General features: G+C 42.8%; 1 protein-coding gene and 1 non-coding gene across 6 annotated transcripts in view; one reads left to right on the top strand and one right to left on the bottom strand.

Annotated features, from left to right (window-relative positions):
• The window catches only part of pfkpb (phosphofructokinase, platelet b), a 23748-nt gene extending 8450 nt beyond the window's left edge, over positions 1 to 15298 (top strand). The window contains exons 8-23 of one of the 5 annotated variants that reach the window (XM_068726229.1): positions 2456 to 2551; positions 2754 to 2846; positions 2957 to 3082; positions 3253 to 3317; positions 3533 to 3602; positions 5028 to 5174; positions 6208 to 6278; positions 6355 to 6442; positions 7252 to 7404; positions 9367 to 9519; positions 10047 to 10211; positions 11185 to 11246; positions 11947 to 12058; positions 12484 to 12583; positions 12693 to 12798; positions 13762 to 15298. In XM_068726229.1, the coding sequence (XP_068582330.1) occupies positions 2456 to 2551; positions 2754 to 2846; positions 2957 to 3082; positions 3253 to 3317; positions 3533 to 3602; positions 5028 to 5174; positions 6208 to 6278; positions 6355 to 6442; positions 7252 to 7404; positions 9367 to 9519; positions 10047 to 10211; positions 11185 to 11246; positions 11947 to 12058; positions 12484 to 12583; positions 12693 to 12798; positions 13762 to 13909 (1755 nt within the window). In that variant the 3' untranslated portion in view covers positions 13910 to 15298. Of the gene's footprint in view, positions 1 to 2000; positions 2097 to 2455; positions 2552 to 2753; positions 2847 to 2956; positions 3083 to 3252; positions 3318 to 3532; positions 3603 to 5027; positions 5175 to 6207; positions 6279 to 6354; positions 6443 to 7251; positions 7405 to 9366; positions 9520 to 10046; positions 10212 to 11184; positions 11247 to 11946; positions 12059 to 12483; positions 12584 to 12692; positions 12799 to 13761 lie in introns of all 5 variants that reach the window. The other 4 variants (XM_068726230.1, XM_068726228.1, XM_068726227.1 and 1 more) reach the window with 4 other exon arrangements.
• On the bottom strand, positions 1754 to 1852 carry trnar-ucu (transfer RNA arginine (anticodon UCU)). Its single transcript has 2 exons — positions 1816 to 1852; positions 1754 to 1789 (listed from the first exon to the last, which is right to left on the bottom strand). It is a non-coding gene; the product is annotated as a tRNA-Arg (tRNA).
• Positions 15299 to 17275: the final 1977 nt, after the last annotated feature.

Genomic DNA, 17275 nt, shown 5'->3' with positions numbered 1-17275 from the left:
CTCAACAGCTTGTATCAACAGTATCTGTTAGACATTTTAACTTGCTAACTTTCTTAAAAGTTAAGTACCACATTAGCTGGTTGTTTGTTAACTTTTCTCACACACACACACACACACACACACACACACACACACACACACACACACACACAGAGCTCACTGAGAGTCACACCACTCATGTGTGTCTTCAGCTCAGCTCAACTCTCTCTGTAACCACAGTAAAAAGAATCCCACTGAAACGCAGCATTAGTTAAGTTTCTACAAAGACACTGAGATATGCTGTTTTACACAGCAAAGCAGTGTCTACTGTGGGATTCGAACCCGCGATCCTTTGAAACACATGGCAAGTGTTTCATCATAAGTCCAACGCTACATCTGTTTTCATGAGATACACACCAGTATGGAGCCAAATCCTCCATTCTTTGGGGTTGACTATGATCTTGATTTCAGTTCTGGAATTGTTTTGAATAAAATATTATTTTAAATGTTTCACTTGCATATATATTTTGATGTTTGAGGTCTTATATTTCTCACTTTCAGATCGTTTTTTTTTCAGTTTAGACTTTTGTCTCTGATCTGGCGTGTGTGTGTGTGTGTGTGTGTGTGTGTGGGGGGGGGGGGGGGGGGGGGGGGGGGGGGGGCGTGCTTCAACTGAGAGGGGCGTGTCATCATGAGTGACAGCGTCACAAAGAAGGCAGGGAACCAGCTTTACCGGTTCGATTAGTCTTCCGCTCCTATGCCTGAGTCGGACGACCGATTTGTGTTGAATCACAATTCTCGCGGTTCCTACGTTCCCTGAAGGCAACATGGGTTGTGGACGGTCTTCGGCCTTCTTTTGTGATGCTGTCACTCATGATGACACGCCCCTCTCACTTGAAGCCACGCCTCCCAAAAAAACAATCTGAAAGTGAAAAATATAAGACCTCAAACATCAAAATATATATGAAAGTGAAACATTTAAATGATATTTTATTGAAAACAATTCCAGAACTGAATCAAAATGATATTCAAACCCAAAAACACTTTTCTTTCACTTGTTTTTATTTATATTGCTGTATTTTTCAAATGATCATAACTCCACACACCAGCGGCTTGTTGTGATCACAATTCAACCTCAGTCAATGTTTTTAACACGTAAAGCAGCAAAGTCTCTGACGGGACTCAAACCCACAACCTTTGAATTGCGTCTCTAGTTTTTGACTGGAAGTGCAATGCCTAACGTTCCAGTTGTAATAAAGAGGTAGCTGTCACACCAGCTGCTTCATTATGGCGGACAACAAAAATGTATTAAGTAAATCTATAAATAAATAAATACAGGAATAAATATGTAAATCTATAAATGTGGAAAAAAGCTACTTCTTCACAGGAGGAACAGCATGTCAGCAGCTAAAGGGATCTGTTACTAATAACCATAAATACAAACATCTGGGTCTTCTCTCTGTATAACACTGACTCTGGTGGGACTTGAACCCACAACCTTTGAATTGCGTCTCTAGTTTTTGACTGGAGTGCAATGCCTTAACGTTCCAGTTGTAATAAAGAGGTAGCTGTCACACCAGCTGCTTCATTATGACGGACAACAAAAATGTATTAAGTAAATCTATAAATAAATAAATACAGGAATAAATATGTAAATCTATAAATGTGGGGAAAAAAGCTACTTCTTCAAGCAGGAACAGCATGTCAGCAGCTAAAGGGATCTGTTACTAATAACCATAAATACAAACATCTGGGTCTTCTCTCTGTATAAAACTGACTCTGGTGGGACTCGAACCCACAACCTTTGAATTGCATCTTCATTGTTTAATGTCTCACTAGAAGTCCAATGCGCTGTCCGTTGCGCCACAGAGCCGGTTATTTAGTGTGTTGACATCAACAAACAAACAAACAAACTAACGTATCAGATCATCAGATGTTTTAAAGAAACATGTTTCATATTTCATAATCTGATAAAGTCTTCTAGAAGGTGTGATGTGGTGAGTGCGTTTGTTACCATCCAGAGCCGATCTCGAGGTTCCAGGTTGAACATAACAATAGTTGCTGAAGGAGTCATCAACAGACAAGGACAACCCATTTCCAGTGGGTTTGTGAAGGATGTGAGCGGCACTCAGTTTTCAGAGGAGGAGCCAGAAGCTGGACCAACTGGTGGATAGAACCACGTCTGGAGAGTTACAGTACAGCGTTTTCTGTGGTCCAGACACTTGCCACATTCTAGAAGGATTCTTTTTTAATATTGTAGGTTTTGGTGTCCGTGTGGTTTATTAAGCCTCCTCGCAAACAGGAAGTCCTTGAGTAAAACGAGAGGTTTCTAAATATTCAAAACGTGTGCGTTCAAGAAGAGAGACGTGAAGGCGTCTCAGCAGGAGATCTGAGATCTGATCCTCCAACCACTGGATCAGAACGTTTTCTGTCACGTACTCAAAATTTTGCTTTGGCTTCTTTTGCATCCCTCCAGAACCGCGCCGATAAGAAAAGGCTGAACATTATCATCGTAGCCGAGGGAGCCATAGACTCCCACAACAAGGCGATAACTCCTGATTACATCAAGGACGTGAGTACTCCTTCAGTGTAAACTCGAATGTTATATTAGATAGCTGAGTTGTACATGGAACCCTTTAAATTCAAGGTACAACTCTTTTATTCAACCACACTGAAATGTGATAGTATATAATAATGTATAGTAGATTTGACATCATTGCACACAGCTCCTTTATTGAGCGTTTAATCCTCTTGGCTCTCCCTTCCGTACCCAGCTGGTTGTACGCTGCCTGGGTTTCGACACCCGGGTCACCATCCTGGGCCACGTGCAGAGAGGCGGGACCCCCTCCGCCTTCGACAGGATCCTGGTGAGTCCCGATGACTGATAATGATTTCATAAAAATAACGTGAACTTCTCTCCAGTCGTGGGATGATAACTTTGGGAGCCAAGTCAAAAAGTGATTAATGCTCCTCGCAGGCCAGTCGTATGGGCGTGGAGGCGGTGCTGGCGTTACTGGAGGCCTCCGCCACCACCCCGGCCTGCGTCGTGTCTCTGGTCGGCAACCAGGCAGTGCGACTTCCACTTATGGAGTGTGTTCAGATGGTAAGAGTGTGTGTGTGTGTGTGTGTGTGTGTGTGTGTGTCAGAGAACAAGTGTGCACTCTTGAGATTGCTCCATTACATGTAAGCGTTTCTGATAACGGATTATAATAACAGAGTATTAATCATGTAAACGTTCTGAACGCGTGGAGCTCTTCTGTGTCTCGTCACCAGACTCAGGAGGTGCAGAAGGCCATGGATGAGAAGAAGTTTGAAGAGGCGGTGAGACTGCGTGGCAGGTACTTCCTTACTTCTTTTGATGTGATTAAATATCAGATTCATTTGCCTAAAGAGAAGTTGAAGGCTTAAAGATAGGTGGAAAAAAGAGAGACTTATGTTTCATCAGAGGTCCTGCGTGATATGTGAGATGTATTTCTTGTGTTTGCATTGTTTGTTGTTTGACTCTAAAGACAACAGAACTGACATCCGTTGTGTATTTTCCGTGCTTCTGCAGGAGCTTTGAAAACAACCTGAGCACCTACAGACTCCTCTCCTACCGGAAACCAGATTCTGAGCTGCCAAATGTAAGTACTCCTTAAAACCACTCAATAATGATCGTAATAATGACACAAACAATGATTGTTTCATTCACAAGATTATCACAAATGTAAATTCTTCCAATGTGTCTCTCCACCAGCGGCTCTCAGATTTGTACGGTAGCATAAGGTACTTCCTGGTCAGGTGCCTTGTGGGTGCTCGGCGGTCTTTTTGTGACACTAACAGAGTCTGTTTGTCCGTCTCTGTCCTGAGGAGGAGGAGGAGGAGGAGGATGAAGAGCAGTCTGAGTAATGAGGCTGCAGCTGAGCAGGCTCTAGTTCACAGATCAGATCATTGAGAATGTCCTCGATTGGCCCTTCGCCAAGCCCCGCCCCCCCCCGCTGCGCCACATTACCATGGAGCCCACACTGTCACTAACTGCACTCCCTTTGTAAACATTGTCAGATTTTGTGAGTTAAAAAGCTCTTATTGCTCACGCCAAATACACCAAACTCCATTGAGGAAATATGTAATTTTACCATATTGTAAAACACACTTCAGTCAAGAGTCAACAGACACTAAACACAACTCACCAAACTCTTCTTACTCAGTGGTTCCACTGTTGAAATGAACCCTTAATTCCCCGTTTTAGAATCTGAAAAACAATTGCGTGAGAGTCTATGGAGCAGAGCCAGATATCTGTCGGACCCCGGTCACGTCTGCCTGACACTGAGCTGCGATTGGCCAGTCTGCGGTTGGAGGGGCGGGACCATAGCGAAGGGGGAAGAGGAATACTTTCAAGGCTTAATCTGTCATTCATCGCCAGCACACACTGAATACCAATGAGGAGTGTGTGAGGCTGAGTGTGTGAAGGTCGTGAACTTCACGGGCTTCACCTGACATATGGACCGTGTGCACTTTGATATTCAGGGGGGGGGGTTGAACGTTGCTGTGCAGCAGTTTTAGATCGTGTCCCCCCCAAAAAAACATGTTGTCCTCAGCAACTAGTGGGACGGACGATCTGAGTTTGAATAGCTTTGGACGGTCGGTGAACGTTTGCATTTGAAACGTTTTGTCCGTTAGCAGCATGTGGCTTCTTGCATGCGAGGTAGAGTCTTTGCCTGCTGCTGCTGCTGCTCTGCTGCTCTGAGGCAAAGCCTTGCATGGCTCCTCAGCTCAGTTACCGAGAGACATGGATGATGTCATCGGGCAGTGGGGACGGACTGCTTTGTCCCGTCAGGCATGGGGAGCAGTTGTTCTTTGATTTGCTAAATAATCCTGCAGGCGATAAATTGGCCTCTACTTCTTCACCGCTCGTCTTCATCGCCTCTAACAGCCGCAGAGAAACCTTCTCCTTCAACCCGAGCCTCGCAGAATGTCACCAAGCTTCTAACATTCGGCCAAACTGTACGCCAGTGCCGGGTTTCTGCTCTCTCCACCGAGTGTGTGACCGCTTCCCTCTTCATCCACAGAGCTCCTTCAACGTGGCCGTGCTGAACGTCGGCGCCCCGGCGGCCGGCATGAACGCCGCCGTGCGCTCCGCCGTCAGAGTGGGAATCACCGAAGGCCACAAAATGTTCGCGGTCAGCGACGGCTTCGAGGGATTCTACAAGGGACAGGTGAGAGCGAAAGGGGGGGACGCACGGGACTACGTGGTGCGGAACCATCATCTGTCTTATTACTTCATTTATTTTGATTACATTACATTACATTACATTACATTACAGTCATTTAGCAGACGCTTTTATCCAAAGCGACTTACAATAAGTGCATCAACATTGGTAATCAAAAGAACTACTAGTCACCAGAAGTCATAAGTACATTTCCTTTAAACAATCATCTAAGAGCATGAAGCAGAGCATAACTCAGAGCCAAAGTACAGAAACAAGAGAAACAGTTAGTGCTATAAGTAATACGAATACAATAAGTGCAACAAGCTAACAATAAGTGCAACAAGCTAGCAGATTACATCTGATGTCTGGATGCTGGGACTGTGTCTCCTGCACCCCCTCAGTTATTAAGAGTAGATGATGGACGGAAGCAGCATTCCTTGGAGGTCATAGTGACTAAACATGACCGATAACAGGAAGCAGGAAGCGTGTGGGAGGGTGTGGTTTCCCTTTCCTCCCTCTGTGCAGCACACACACACACACACACACACACACACACACACACACACACACACACACAGGGTCTTATTTATTCATGATGGTGATTATAACGTGGCGCTCATGTTACCACGGTGTTTAATGGAGGCGTCTTGAAAGTGAAGCCGTGTTTTTCCTAAACAACAACAACAAATACACTTTTTTTCTTGTACATTTTTTACTTAAATCTTAAAGAATATATTTTAATATTTGAGTTTTTTTAATCTCTAAAATTTACCCCCTTCCCTCGGCTCTAGTTGTTCTTTTTTTAATTTTTTTTGTTTTACATGGAATCCATAATACGTTGTCTCCATGCAGATAGTTTTGGTTTTAGTTTCCCAGGTTTTGAGGCGACGGACTCTTAAGACGTCTGCCTCCACTCAACTACAATTTATTTAAATATAACATCTTCTCTGTGGTGCTCAAGGTATTGGAAAATAAAAAAAATTGCCAAATTTTTTGCAAAAATGAAAGAAGAAAAAATCGTCCTGCTTTTTCAAATCAGATCAAGGAGATCAAGTGGGGAGATGTCGGTGGTTGGACTGGCCAGGGAGGCTCCCTGCTGGGGACTAAACGGTGAATATGATAATTTCTCACAGTAACTCTAAATACAAACAACATATTCACAATTATGTCCTTGTTTGTGTGCTAGAACTCTCCCGGGGAAACATCTGGACAAGATCGCCGAGCAGATTAAGATCCATAACATCAACGCTCTGCTGGTCATCGGAGGATTTGAGGTGTGTTTTTATAACTTAAAAAAAACCCTTTTTTTGCTAATATAATAACAAATATTACTACGTTAAGTATAGCTCCTAATAATTCTATGAAAGCAGAAATCTTGAGTAATATTTTCATTGCTGTTGATTGATTGATTGATAGATATTGTTCCTGCCATACAGCATTATTAAGAACTGTCTCTTTTTAAATGCATTGTTTTATTGTGTTGTACTGATTTGAACATTTCAATATGCAAAACATGTCTCCATTTCTGCATAACCACATATTTACAATGTAGACACATGCATATGTCATCAGCTCCCTCCTTGTCTGTCCACACACACGGTGTTCACTTCAGGGCCAAGCTGCAAACCCAAACTCTAAAACCTCTAAATATCTCGGAAATGGAACTTTAACAACATTCTTGTAGTTTTTTGTGCAGCTTGGACGGACGGTGAACACTGTCTCCCTGTGTGTGTGTGTGTGTGTGTGTGTGTGTGTGTGTGTGTGTGTGTGTGTGTGGAGATACAAACGTCCCCGTCCCCTGCGTCTCTCCGTCCCCCCTGTTTGGCCTGGCTCTCTCCCCTTTTGGCTTCTCCCACCGGTGCAGTCCCTCCCCCGTCTGGCCCCGCCCACCTCAAAGCTCTCAAGTTCATGTCTTCTCCACACGATCCTCAGCATTTAATGTGTTAAAGATGTCGGCCATGTCCTCCGGTCCCGGTCGAGCCCTTGGCGTTAGGCCTCTCCCCTTTTCTCCCACTCCTCATCCCCCGTCCTCTGTTCATCCTTCAACGACCACCAATAAGACGCCGGCTCTCGCTTGCTGCAGGCCTACGTGGGACTGCTGGAGCTCTCCGCCGGGCGGGACAAACACCCCGAGCTCTGCGTGCCCATGGTCATGGTCCCCGCCACCGTCTCCAACAACATACCCGGTTCAGACCTCAGCATTGGCTCAGACACCGCTCTGAACGCCATTACTGATGTAAGTGTGGCTGGTTTAGAGGTTTACGTGTGTGTGTGTGTGTGTGTGTGTGTGTGTGTGTGTGTGTGTGTGTGTGTGTGTGTGAGCACACGCCAATCCGGCCTGTCAAGAGTTTTGGGGCTCCGCTGATCCACAGCTCACGTCCTCGCATCAACAATCAGAAGGTGGACTTCGTTTGACGAGTTAAGGCGCCTCAGCAGAGGTTCTCGTGATGTTGACAAGAATAGCTTCCGTCAATATTATTGCTGTAAAGGGCAATATGTTTCGTGTAAACACAGGCAACCTGACCCTCAGCGGTGGAGCCTGTAGCGTGTTTCTGTAGGCCTTCATGGAACGTACAGACGTCACCCTCCGCTTTCACATGAACACGACCGTATGGTAGCGCTGGTGCAGCACACATCAGAAGTTTAAGGATCCACAGGTCCTAGAATTAAGGATGCACCGATCCGACTCTCTCCGTCCCGATAACGATACCTGGGTTTTTGGTTATCAGCTGATAACAATCTTTGATTAATGAACTGAAGACCAGGATTATCAGGCTTGACTTTGACATTGCAATCCGACAAAATAAAACAAAATGTCACAAATAACTACAGCGATTTTTTTATTATAAAGAAAAAGCACCAGCAACGTTCTGCAGCATGATTCTTCTGGGGGATTATTTTAGTCGCGTTTATATTTTGCCCCCCCCCCCCCCCCCTCGAAACATTGGCTCCCCAGATATTTTGGGTATCCACATGACTTGTTGACGTAGCAAACAGCTGACATGTTTGTTGTTATCGCCCTCCTTATCTGCTCGGCCCTAAACATAGAACTGAATAGAACAGATCTGCCCCCACTGTCGCCGATAGCCGGCTGCTTGAGTCGGCATCGGCCCCGATACCGGTCTCGGCTCGGTGCGTCCCTGATCCACAGAGGCTAATGAGGGGCATCCAGACACACGCCGTCAGGCCCCTGATGCTGGCTGTTGTTGTTGGAGGCGAGCTGCTCGGCGGAGGTCCAGGTAAGTGCCCGGGCATGAGGTGACCTGTGTTGTGGCATGTTTTTTGGCGCTTGGGGAACGGACGGCGGATGTGTTTCAACGCTCAGAGTCGGCGCGTCTGGAGAGTAAGTCTGCATGAAGTCCAGCATCGCCGACCGCGCTCTACATGTAGTCTGGATGTTATATTGAATCCAGGCCCGGCCCTCTTTACATTCTTGTACTGTAAAAGGAAGCGTGTCGCCCGCGGCCTCTGGAGACCCAACCTTTATCTCTACGCGTCAACACCGGTCGGTGTCAGCCAGGGTTAAAACCCCCCCACCCCCTCCCCCCGTCCCATCCCCTATCAGCCAATGAGAAGCCAAAGCCCCCATCACCTGGAGAGAGCCAGCCTGCAGCACACACACACACACACACTCACAGCTGCATCTTCATGGTCTCAAAGGACTCCCTTCACTCGTGTCCTTCAGCCATCGGTCTAGAACTCTCAGGCTGATTTGACACAAATATGTTTTTTTATTAAAACGGATTTAGATTGTCGTTCACCAGCTCCATTAAGGGAAAGGTCTCCATGTAACCACTTGTTAAACTTGTTATTTATTCAAACCAACATCAGCTTATCTTTCAAATCTTCAGGAGTTTTTATTTGTTGTGTAAATACTAGATGCTGGAGATGTTGGTGACACAAAAAAACAGCCCTGGAAACAAAGTAAAGTGACGGAAAAGTTCTGATTTCTTGCTCAACGACTGCAAAGACAGTCCATGAATATGAGTCCATATCACATACTGTAAACAATTAGTGTGAAGCAGCAGATTGTGTCACAGCTGCAGTTAGAAACCAACGAAAGGATTCAAGTCAAGGGAGCCTCTGTGCACCATGAAGCAGCCTGTTGAGTCCCCCCCCCATGTAGTCTGCATCACAGAGGGACAGGGTCTCAGATGTGTAGCGTGGTCTTAACCTCATATACCACCACCACCACCAGGCCTTTGAGTCCCTGCTGGAGCTGTACGAGGCCCGGGTCGACCACGAGGAGTTTTGCATCCCGATGTGCATGCTGCCCGCCACCATTAGTAACAACGTGTGCGGCACCGACCTCAGTATCGGCGCCGACACGGCCCTCAACGCCATCGTGGAGGTAAGGGCCAGCGGCGGAGGGGCGGAACATCTGGAATGGGTCGGCTGTAGAGGCCTCCTGCGGCGTTGCATGTCTTTAGAACAACAGACGGGGCGACGTGGGGGAATCCTTTGAAGATGATGCAGTGAGTTCATCTCAGACGTGGTTATGGAAAAAGCGAGAGCAGAAGTAAAACGTAACATAAGTTCACTGACAGAATGTTTGATGCGAGGACTGTGAAGGTAACTGCACGTTTACTCTGTGTTTAGTCTGGAGACATAAATCTATATTTCTATCAGTTTTCCAAAGCCTGAAGTTCAGATTTACTTAAACAAAAAGTACTTAATTTAATTTAAAATGCATAAAAGCAGGAAATCCCCACGTTTGAGAAGTTATTGTTTTATTAAATCATTCATATAAATAACTTATTATCTAAAAGTTGTCTTATTTCTTCTTGACTGAACGTCAGATGATTGTTTCGGCTCTACTTTGGTGAACCAACCTGTGATTTTTCTTTGCTCGTTAATAACTGTGAGTTCTGCTCGCAGACATGCGACCGCATCAAGCAGTCGGCCAGCGGCACCAAGCGCCGGGTCTTCATCATCGAGACCATGGGCGGCTACTGCGGCTACCTGGCCACCGTGGGCGGTCTGGCGGCGGGCGCCGACACCGTCTACATCTACGAGGAGCCGTTTGACATCCGGGACCTGCAGGTCAGAGGCCGAGTCTGAGCGTCAGGTTAAGAAGGAGGCATTGTGGGAGCAGGGGTGCTTCAGCAGTGAGCAGGTGACCCAGGTCACGGCAGCGGCGCGCGCTTATTAATAACCTCCGAGCTGCGTCACTCATTCCACGACGGACAGATCCCATCAACACAGATCGGGTCGGGGGGGATTAGAGGTGTCGCTGTGTCTGCATTGTTACCGTCACACCATTTTAAAATTAAACTTTATCCAATTATACAACTCAAAGAGCAACTCCTCTGCGCCTCAGTGCTAAAGAAAACATGTTCAAATGTGTGCTAACATCCTGATTGTACCTGACATAGTTTGTGATGTTGTTTTCTTTTAATTTCATTTTTAGTCTGGTACAGTTTAATGTCTTTTATTTAGGTTTTTTACTTTCATAATCATTGTTTTTTTATTTTATTGCCGTGTGTGAGTCACTTTCTACTCTACAAATATAAATATATATATAAATAATATACAATTAGGAAGATCAACTTGTTGTTTGAACTTAATTTTGTTGTTAGTAAAATAATTCTTCATTTGTTAGTATTACTATACATTATAAAAAGGCATCAGCCAACATATAAACTGAGAGTGCATGTGTGGGGACACTGTTTTAAAACAGTAAAGTTACTTCAACAATGAAATATAAAATCTTTTTTTTCTCCTAATGACATTTAAAATGTAATGAACACGATGTAAAGGAGCTCTGTAAAAGCTTCCTTATCCTTAAAACCAGTCTCGGCTTCATCAGGAGGGTACAAACAGCAGCTGTGGGGCCCCCTGGTGGTGTAAAAGTCACCCTGCACCCTCTCCTCTCTGCTGGGTCGGCTGCTCATGCAGTTTGCAGTTTGCAGTTTGCAGTTTGCAGGTTGCAGGTTGCAGGTTGCAGGTTGCAGGTTGCAGGTTGCAGGACGCCGTCGCTCCGGTTTTAACGCGAGGCTTCGCTCTCTGTTTTCAGGCCAACGTGGAGCATCTGACGCAGAAGATGAAGACGAGCATCCAGAGAGGCTTAGTGCTCAGGTGAGTCAGTCTGGTCTCTTTTTTAAAAAAAACGTTTCATTTCCACTGTTGTTTTCTTGCCGTGTGTGTGTGTGTGTGTGTGTGTGTGTGTGTGTGTGTGTGTGTGTGTGTGTGTGTGTGTGTAGGACTCAGGGAGAGAACACAAAGACAGGATTTAAAAATATGTACATCTATTTCTTTATTAGTAAATAACTGCGTCTTGTCTTGAAGACAATACGTCTTTGTCTTCAGTGAAGTGAGAAGCACCGTACACACTTTGTCTTCTGTCGAGGCTATTTTAAGTCCACTGCACCACGGCGCTGGTTAAAGTGCTCCCAGCAGGATGGAGGTCTGGGACTAATGTAATAGTGTGGACAGTGTGTGTAGGGGACGTTGTGTGTCTGCGCTGAGCTTTGTGACCTGCGTCAGTTGGTGCATTACAAGTGGCTCAAGGGCACTTGAGCAGTGGGGGGGGGGGGGGGGGGGGGGCTTGGGGACACTAGTTAGTTAGGCTGCCTTAAAGGGCCGGTTCACCCAAATGAGAATAGATACAAAATACAGCCACATCTCTGTGTCGCCGTTGAAGCGGACAATCCACAGATCACTCCACAACCACCTTCATGTGAGATTGTTTCTTTGGTAGAAAGTAGATCCAAAGAACAGTGTTTACAGCAGCTTCTGACTTTATTTTGGGCTGTTTTTTTTAACGCGTGTGTTTCAGAAATGAGAACTCCAATGAGAACTTCACCACTGACTTCATCTACCAGCTGTACACCGAGGAGGGAAGAGGAGTGTTCGACTGTAGGAAGAACATCCTCGGTCACATGCAGCAGGTCGGACGCACGCACACACACACACACACACACACACACACACACACACACACACACACATTGTTTTTTGTTATATATGCTGTATTTTCACCAGTTGAAATGATGTTAGGGAATCATTGATGTCCTGAAATTGAGAGAGTCCATAAATATGCACTTACTCTTTACGCGGTCACAGGGAGCTGCAGCTTTTCCCAGCATGCACTGAGAGAGAGGTGTGGTGCATCAGAGAGTCATTAAGACATTTTGTATATATTTTGTGTATATATATATATATATATATAGAGAGAGAGAGAGAGAGAGAGAGAGAGAGTTGCACTAATCAGTGTGATCATTTTACATATATAATACAAATATCCTTTTTTAACGTTTTCATATTATATTTCCCAGCCTTGATTTAAATGGAGCAATATTTCCCTTCTTCACAGGGAGGAGCTCCTTCACCATTTGATAGAAACTTTGGCACTAAAATTGCTGCTAAAGCCATTCAGTGGATCACACGGACGCTGAAGGACTCTTACAAAGGAGGTAGGACACAGCTCAGTGACGTGAGCGAGTGTGTGTGTGTGTGTGTGTGTGTGTGTGTGTGTGTGTGTGTGTGTTTGGTTGTAAAGTCCAATGCGTGTCTCCATCGCAGGGCGAGTGTTTGCTAAATCGGAGGACACCGCCTGCCTGTTGGGGATGCGTCGCAGAGCTCTGGTCTTTCAGCCGGTGTCTCGGCTCCGGGACGAGTCCGACTTTGTGTGAGTAACATTTTACAGATGTCCTCTCGGTAGCAGTGCAGCTCCTAGATCCCCGAAAACAAGAATCGGAATGACTGCCCCCACATTATATTTTGTATAAGTCATTAATAAAGTAGTAGTACGTCATAAACTTTATAAAAAGTCATTGTAAATTATGTAAACAAAACAAAAAAACGTGATAAAAACTCACATTATAGTACGATATACAAAGGTTGTGGTATAAAAGAGTCAAATGCCACAAAGACAATAGTATTGTATGTTACACAAATATTCCACAAAACAATCCACAGTTTAATCCGTCATCCAGAAGTCAGAGACGAAGAAGGAAACGTGTATTTATAAATATAACATAAGTCAAAAAACATCATATAAAAAAAGTCGTAAAAAGTCTTAGTTTAGTACTTCACAAAACTGTCATGGTATACTATCCAAATATTTAAAAAAATCAATGTAGTATGTCATAAAAAGGCTTTAAAAAAGTACATAGAATAGAATGTTTTTAAATAGTCATAAAAGTCATAGTATAGTAAAAAAAAAAAAAAAAAAATAGAAAATATCATAGTTTATTTTGCCAGGAAGAAAAAAACATATAAAAAAGTCAATATAGTTTGCCATAAACAAGTCAAAGTATAATATGTCAGAGTATGATGTCACGAATGTCGTGAACTGGTTAGCAAAAGATTAATTTATTGTTTTATGTCTTATGTATTGTTTAAATTAATGTCATGTCATAAAATGTCATGTAAAAAAAGTATTCCTCAAAAACACTAAGTTCTAGAATAGTATTAGTATGTGTAGTATGTCACAAAAAGGGTCATAATATAGTATTTCATTGCTAGAATGGAGAATGTACCTCAAAGTACTGTTAACACGAATGCAGTTTGACGTGGCTGAGGACACGAAACACAACGGATGAGATTTGTTAAAATGTCCCCCTCGTGTGTCTTTTTTTTGTCTCCTCAGCCACAGGATCCCTAAAGAGCAGTGGTGGCTGAAGCTCCGCCCACTGATGAAAATCCTGGCCAAGTACAAGACCAGCTACGACGTGTCCGACTCCGGCCAGCTGGAACACGTGACCCGCGTGCGACCCAAAGACAGCAGCGCCGTCTGAGCGGTCCAACGAGCAGACGTCTGTGACCGCTACTCAAATACAAACGCATCAAAGTAGATTTATCAAAGGTAGACGTAATTAAAACAAAAGAGAAGCTATGTTGTACGGTGACGGAAGGGATCTTCTATTTTATTAAGATAGCGACGGTGAAGGGTTAGATATCGACAGATCACATTTGAGGGTAGGTCATTTTAATAGAGCTATCAGAGCTGACGTATTTTCCAGATTCCCAATCAAAGTTATTATAACCTTAAATATATATTGCACTCCTTATGATGTACTGAATAGGTATTCAAATTATAGCCCTGAAATTGGAGCTGTATCCAATTTATTTGTTAACCACCGAGTTGAGACAACACCCGACTGCAGCGAGGCGGAGCCGGGTGATGTCCAGCTGTTGTTAGCCTTTTATTGTTTCCTACAGCACTTTGAGCCCCTTAATCGATGTAAACCCCTGAAGCTGCTTTGAAAGAGATAATATATATATTAATAATTAATAATATATATATATATATATATATATATACACAAAGAGGATCTAACGCCTGTTCACGCCTTGAAAAATGTGTCTAACAACTTGATTGTAAAATGGAAATGTGACCTACAGGAGGGTTTAGTGGGCTGAGCTGGTCGTGTGTGTGTGTGTGTGTGTGTGTGTGTGTGTGTGTGTGTGTGTGTGTGTGTGTGTGTTGTGGTGTGTCTTGTATCCGCCCTGGGCTTTGTGTGGCATCGTTATAGATGGGGTTATAGAGTAGGGTCCTGCTGTTGCTGTAGTTTGGCCGTGGCCTGGAGAATGTCTAAAACGTGTACGCAACATTAACGTAATGTGCCGGCAGTGTAATGTGTGTGTGTGTGTGTGTGTGTGTGTGTGTGTGTGTGTGTCCTGTCACGGAGTAATAAAGCATTTATTGTGTGGAAAGTTATGAAATTGTGTTTGTCAGTAACTTCTATTGATTAGGAAAAAGGGTCAACTCATCCGAATTTAAAACAAAATCACCACTTACCAACAATCTGTACAAAAATAACGGTGTAAAAGAAAACAGTCCAAATCATAGTATAGTGGGTCTTAAAATTGTAAGAAGTCATACTATAGTAAGTAATGAAAAAATCATAGTATTTATATAGTAATGTCATAAAAATGGCATTAGTCATAGTATAGGTTTTCCGACATACTATACTATGACTTTTTTCGACATACTATACTATGACCATTTTTGTGATATTTTTTCAAATTCATGAGACAATTTGTCTAAATTCAGATTAGATTTTAGAGGAAATGGTGCATAGTTACACAATCATTCCACCTCAGGTGGACCTCCTCAAGGTGTTACTCAGAGAGAACCAGGACATTCTGATGTAGCATTTCAAAATTAAAGCTCTTCAAAATCATGCTATACTATGACTGTTTTTTGACTTTTTTCGACATGCTATACTATGACTGTTTTTCACTTTTTTCGACAGAGAATACTATGACTGCTTTCGACAGGCTATACTATCAATGTTTTCATAATAATATACAATTACTGTTTTTTGACTTTTTTCGACATGCTATACTATGACCGTTTTTAATTTTTTTCGACATGCTATACTATGACTTTTTTCGACATGCTTTACCATGTTGTGGTGACTGTGGCTAAGTGGACAGCAAGGCTGCCTTTCAATCAGAGAGTCGTTGGTTTGATCTCCAGCTAGTCAATTTAACTTTTTTCGACATGCTTTACTATGACCGTTTTTCACTTTTTTTGACAGAGAATACTATGACTGCTTTCGACAGGCTATACTATCAATGTTTTCATAATAATATACAATTACTGTTTTTTGACTTTTTTCGACATGCTATACTATGACCGTTTTTCATTTTTTTCTACATGCTATATTATGACTGTTTTTAATTTTTTTCGACAGGCTATACTATGACTGTTTTCGACATAATATACTATGACTGTTTTTTTACTTTTTTCGACATGCTATACTATGACCATTTTTCACTTTTTTCAACAGGATATACTATGACTTTTTTCGACATGCTATACTATGACTTTTTTTTTAAACATTCCAAAATGTGGTGACCGTGGATAAGTGGAGAGCAGGGCTGCCTTTCAATGAGAGAGTTGTTGGTTTGATCCCCACCTCCAGCTAGTCTATTTAACTTTTTTCGACATACTATACTATGACTTTTTTCGACATGCTATACTATGACTGTTTTTCACTTTTTTCGACAGAGAATACTATGACTGCTTTCGACAGGCTATACTATCAATGTTTTCATAATAATATACAATTACTGTTTTTTGACTTTTTTCGACAGGCTATACTATGACTTTTTTCGACATGCTATACTATGACTTTTTTCGACATGCTATACTATGACTTTTTTCGATATGCTTTACCATGTTGTGGTGACTGGATAAGTGGACAGCAAGGCTGCCTTTCAATCAGAGAATCGTTGGTTTGATCCCCACCTCCAGCTAGTCAATTTAACTTTTTTCGACATGCTATACTATGACTGTTTTCGACAGGCTATACTATGACTGTTTTCGACATAATATACTATGACTGTTTTTTGACTTTTTTCGACAGAGAATACTATGACTTTTTTCGACATGCTATACTATGACCGTTTTTCATTTTTTTCGACATGCTATACTATGACTTTTTTTTTCAACATGCTAAAACATGTGGTGACCGTGGCTAAGTGGAGAGCAGGGCTGCCTTTCAATCAGAGAGTTGTTGGTTTGATCCCCTCCTCCTGCTAGTCTATTTAACATTTAACATTTTTCGACATACTATACTATTACTTTTTTCGACATGCTATACTATGACCGTTTTTGACTTTTTTTGACAGAGAATACTATGACTGCTTTCGACAGGCTATACTATCAATGTTTTCAAAATAATATACAATTACTGTTTTTTGACTTTTTTCGACATGCTATACTATGACCGTTTTTCATTTTTTTTTACAGAGAATACTATGACTGCTTTCGACAGGCTATACTATCAATGTTTTCATAATAATATACAATTACTGTTTTTTGACTTTTTTCGACAGGCTATACTATGACCGTTTTTCACTTTTTTCGACATGCTATACTATGACTTTTTTTTTCAACATGCTAAAACATGTGGTGACCGTGGCTAAGTGGAGAGCAGGGCTGCCTTTCAATCAGAGAGTTGTTGGTTTGATCCCCACCTCCTGCTAGTCCATTTAACATTTTTCGACATACTATACTATTACTTTTTTCGACATGCTATACTATGACCGTTTTTGACTTTTTTCGACAGAGAATACTATGACTGCTTTCGACAGGCTATACTATCAATGTTTTCATAATAATATACAATTACTGTTTTTTGACTTTTTTC

The sequence above is a fragment of the Cebidichthys violaceus genome, unplaced genomic scaffold (assembly GCF_023349555.1).
Source record: "Cebidichthys violaceus isolate CVI_PGR_0920_01 unplaced genomic scaffold, fCebVio1.0.p SCAF_38, whole genome shotgun sequence".
Taxonomy (NCBI): Eukaryota; Metazoa; Chordata; class Actinopteri; order Perciformes; family Stichaeidae; genus Cebidichthys; species Cebidichthys violaceus.
Note: the sequence above shows the minus strand (reverse complement) of the source record. Positions and strands in the feature narration are given on the sequence as shown.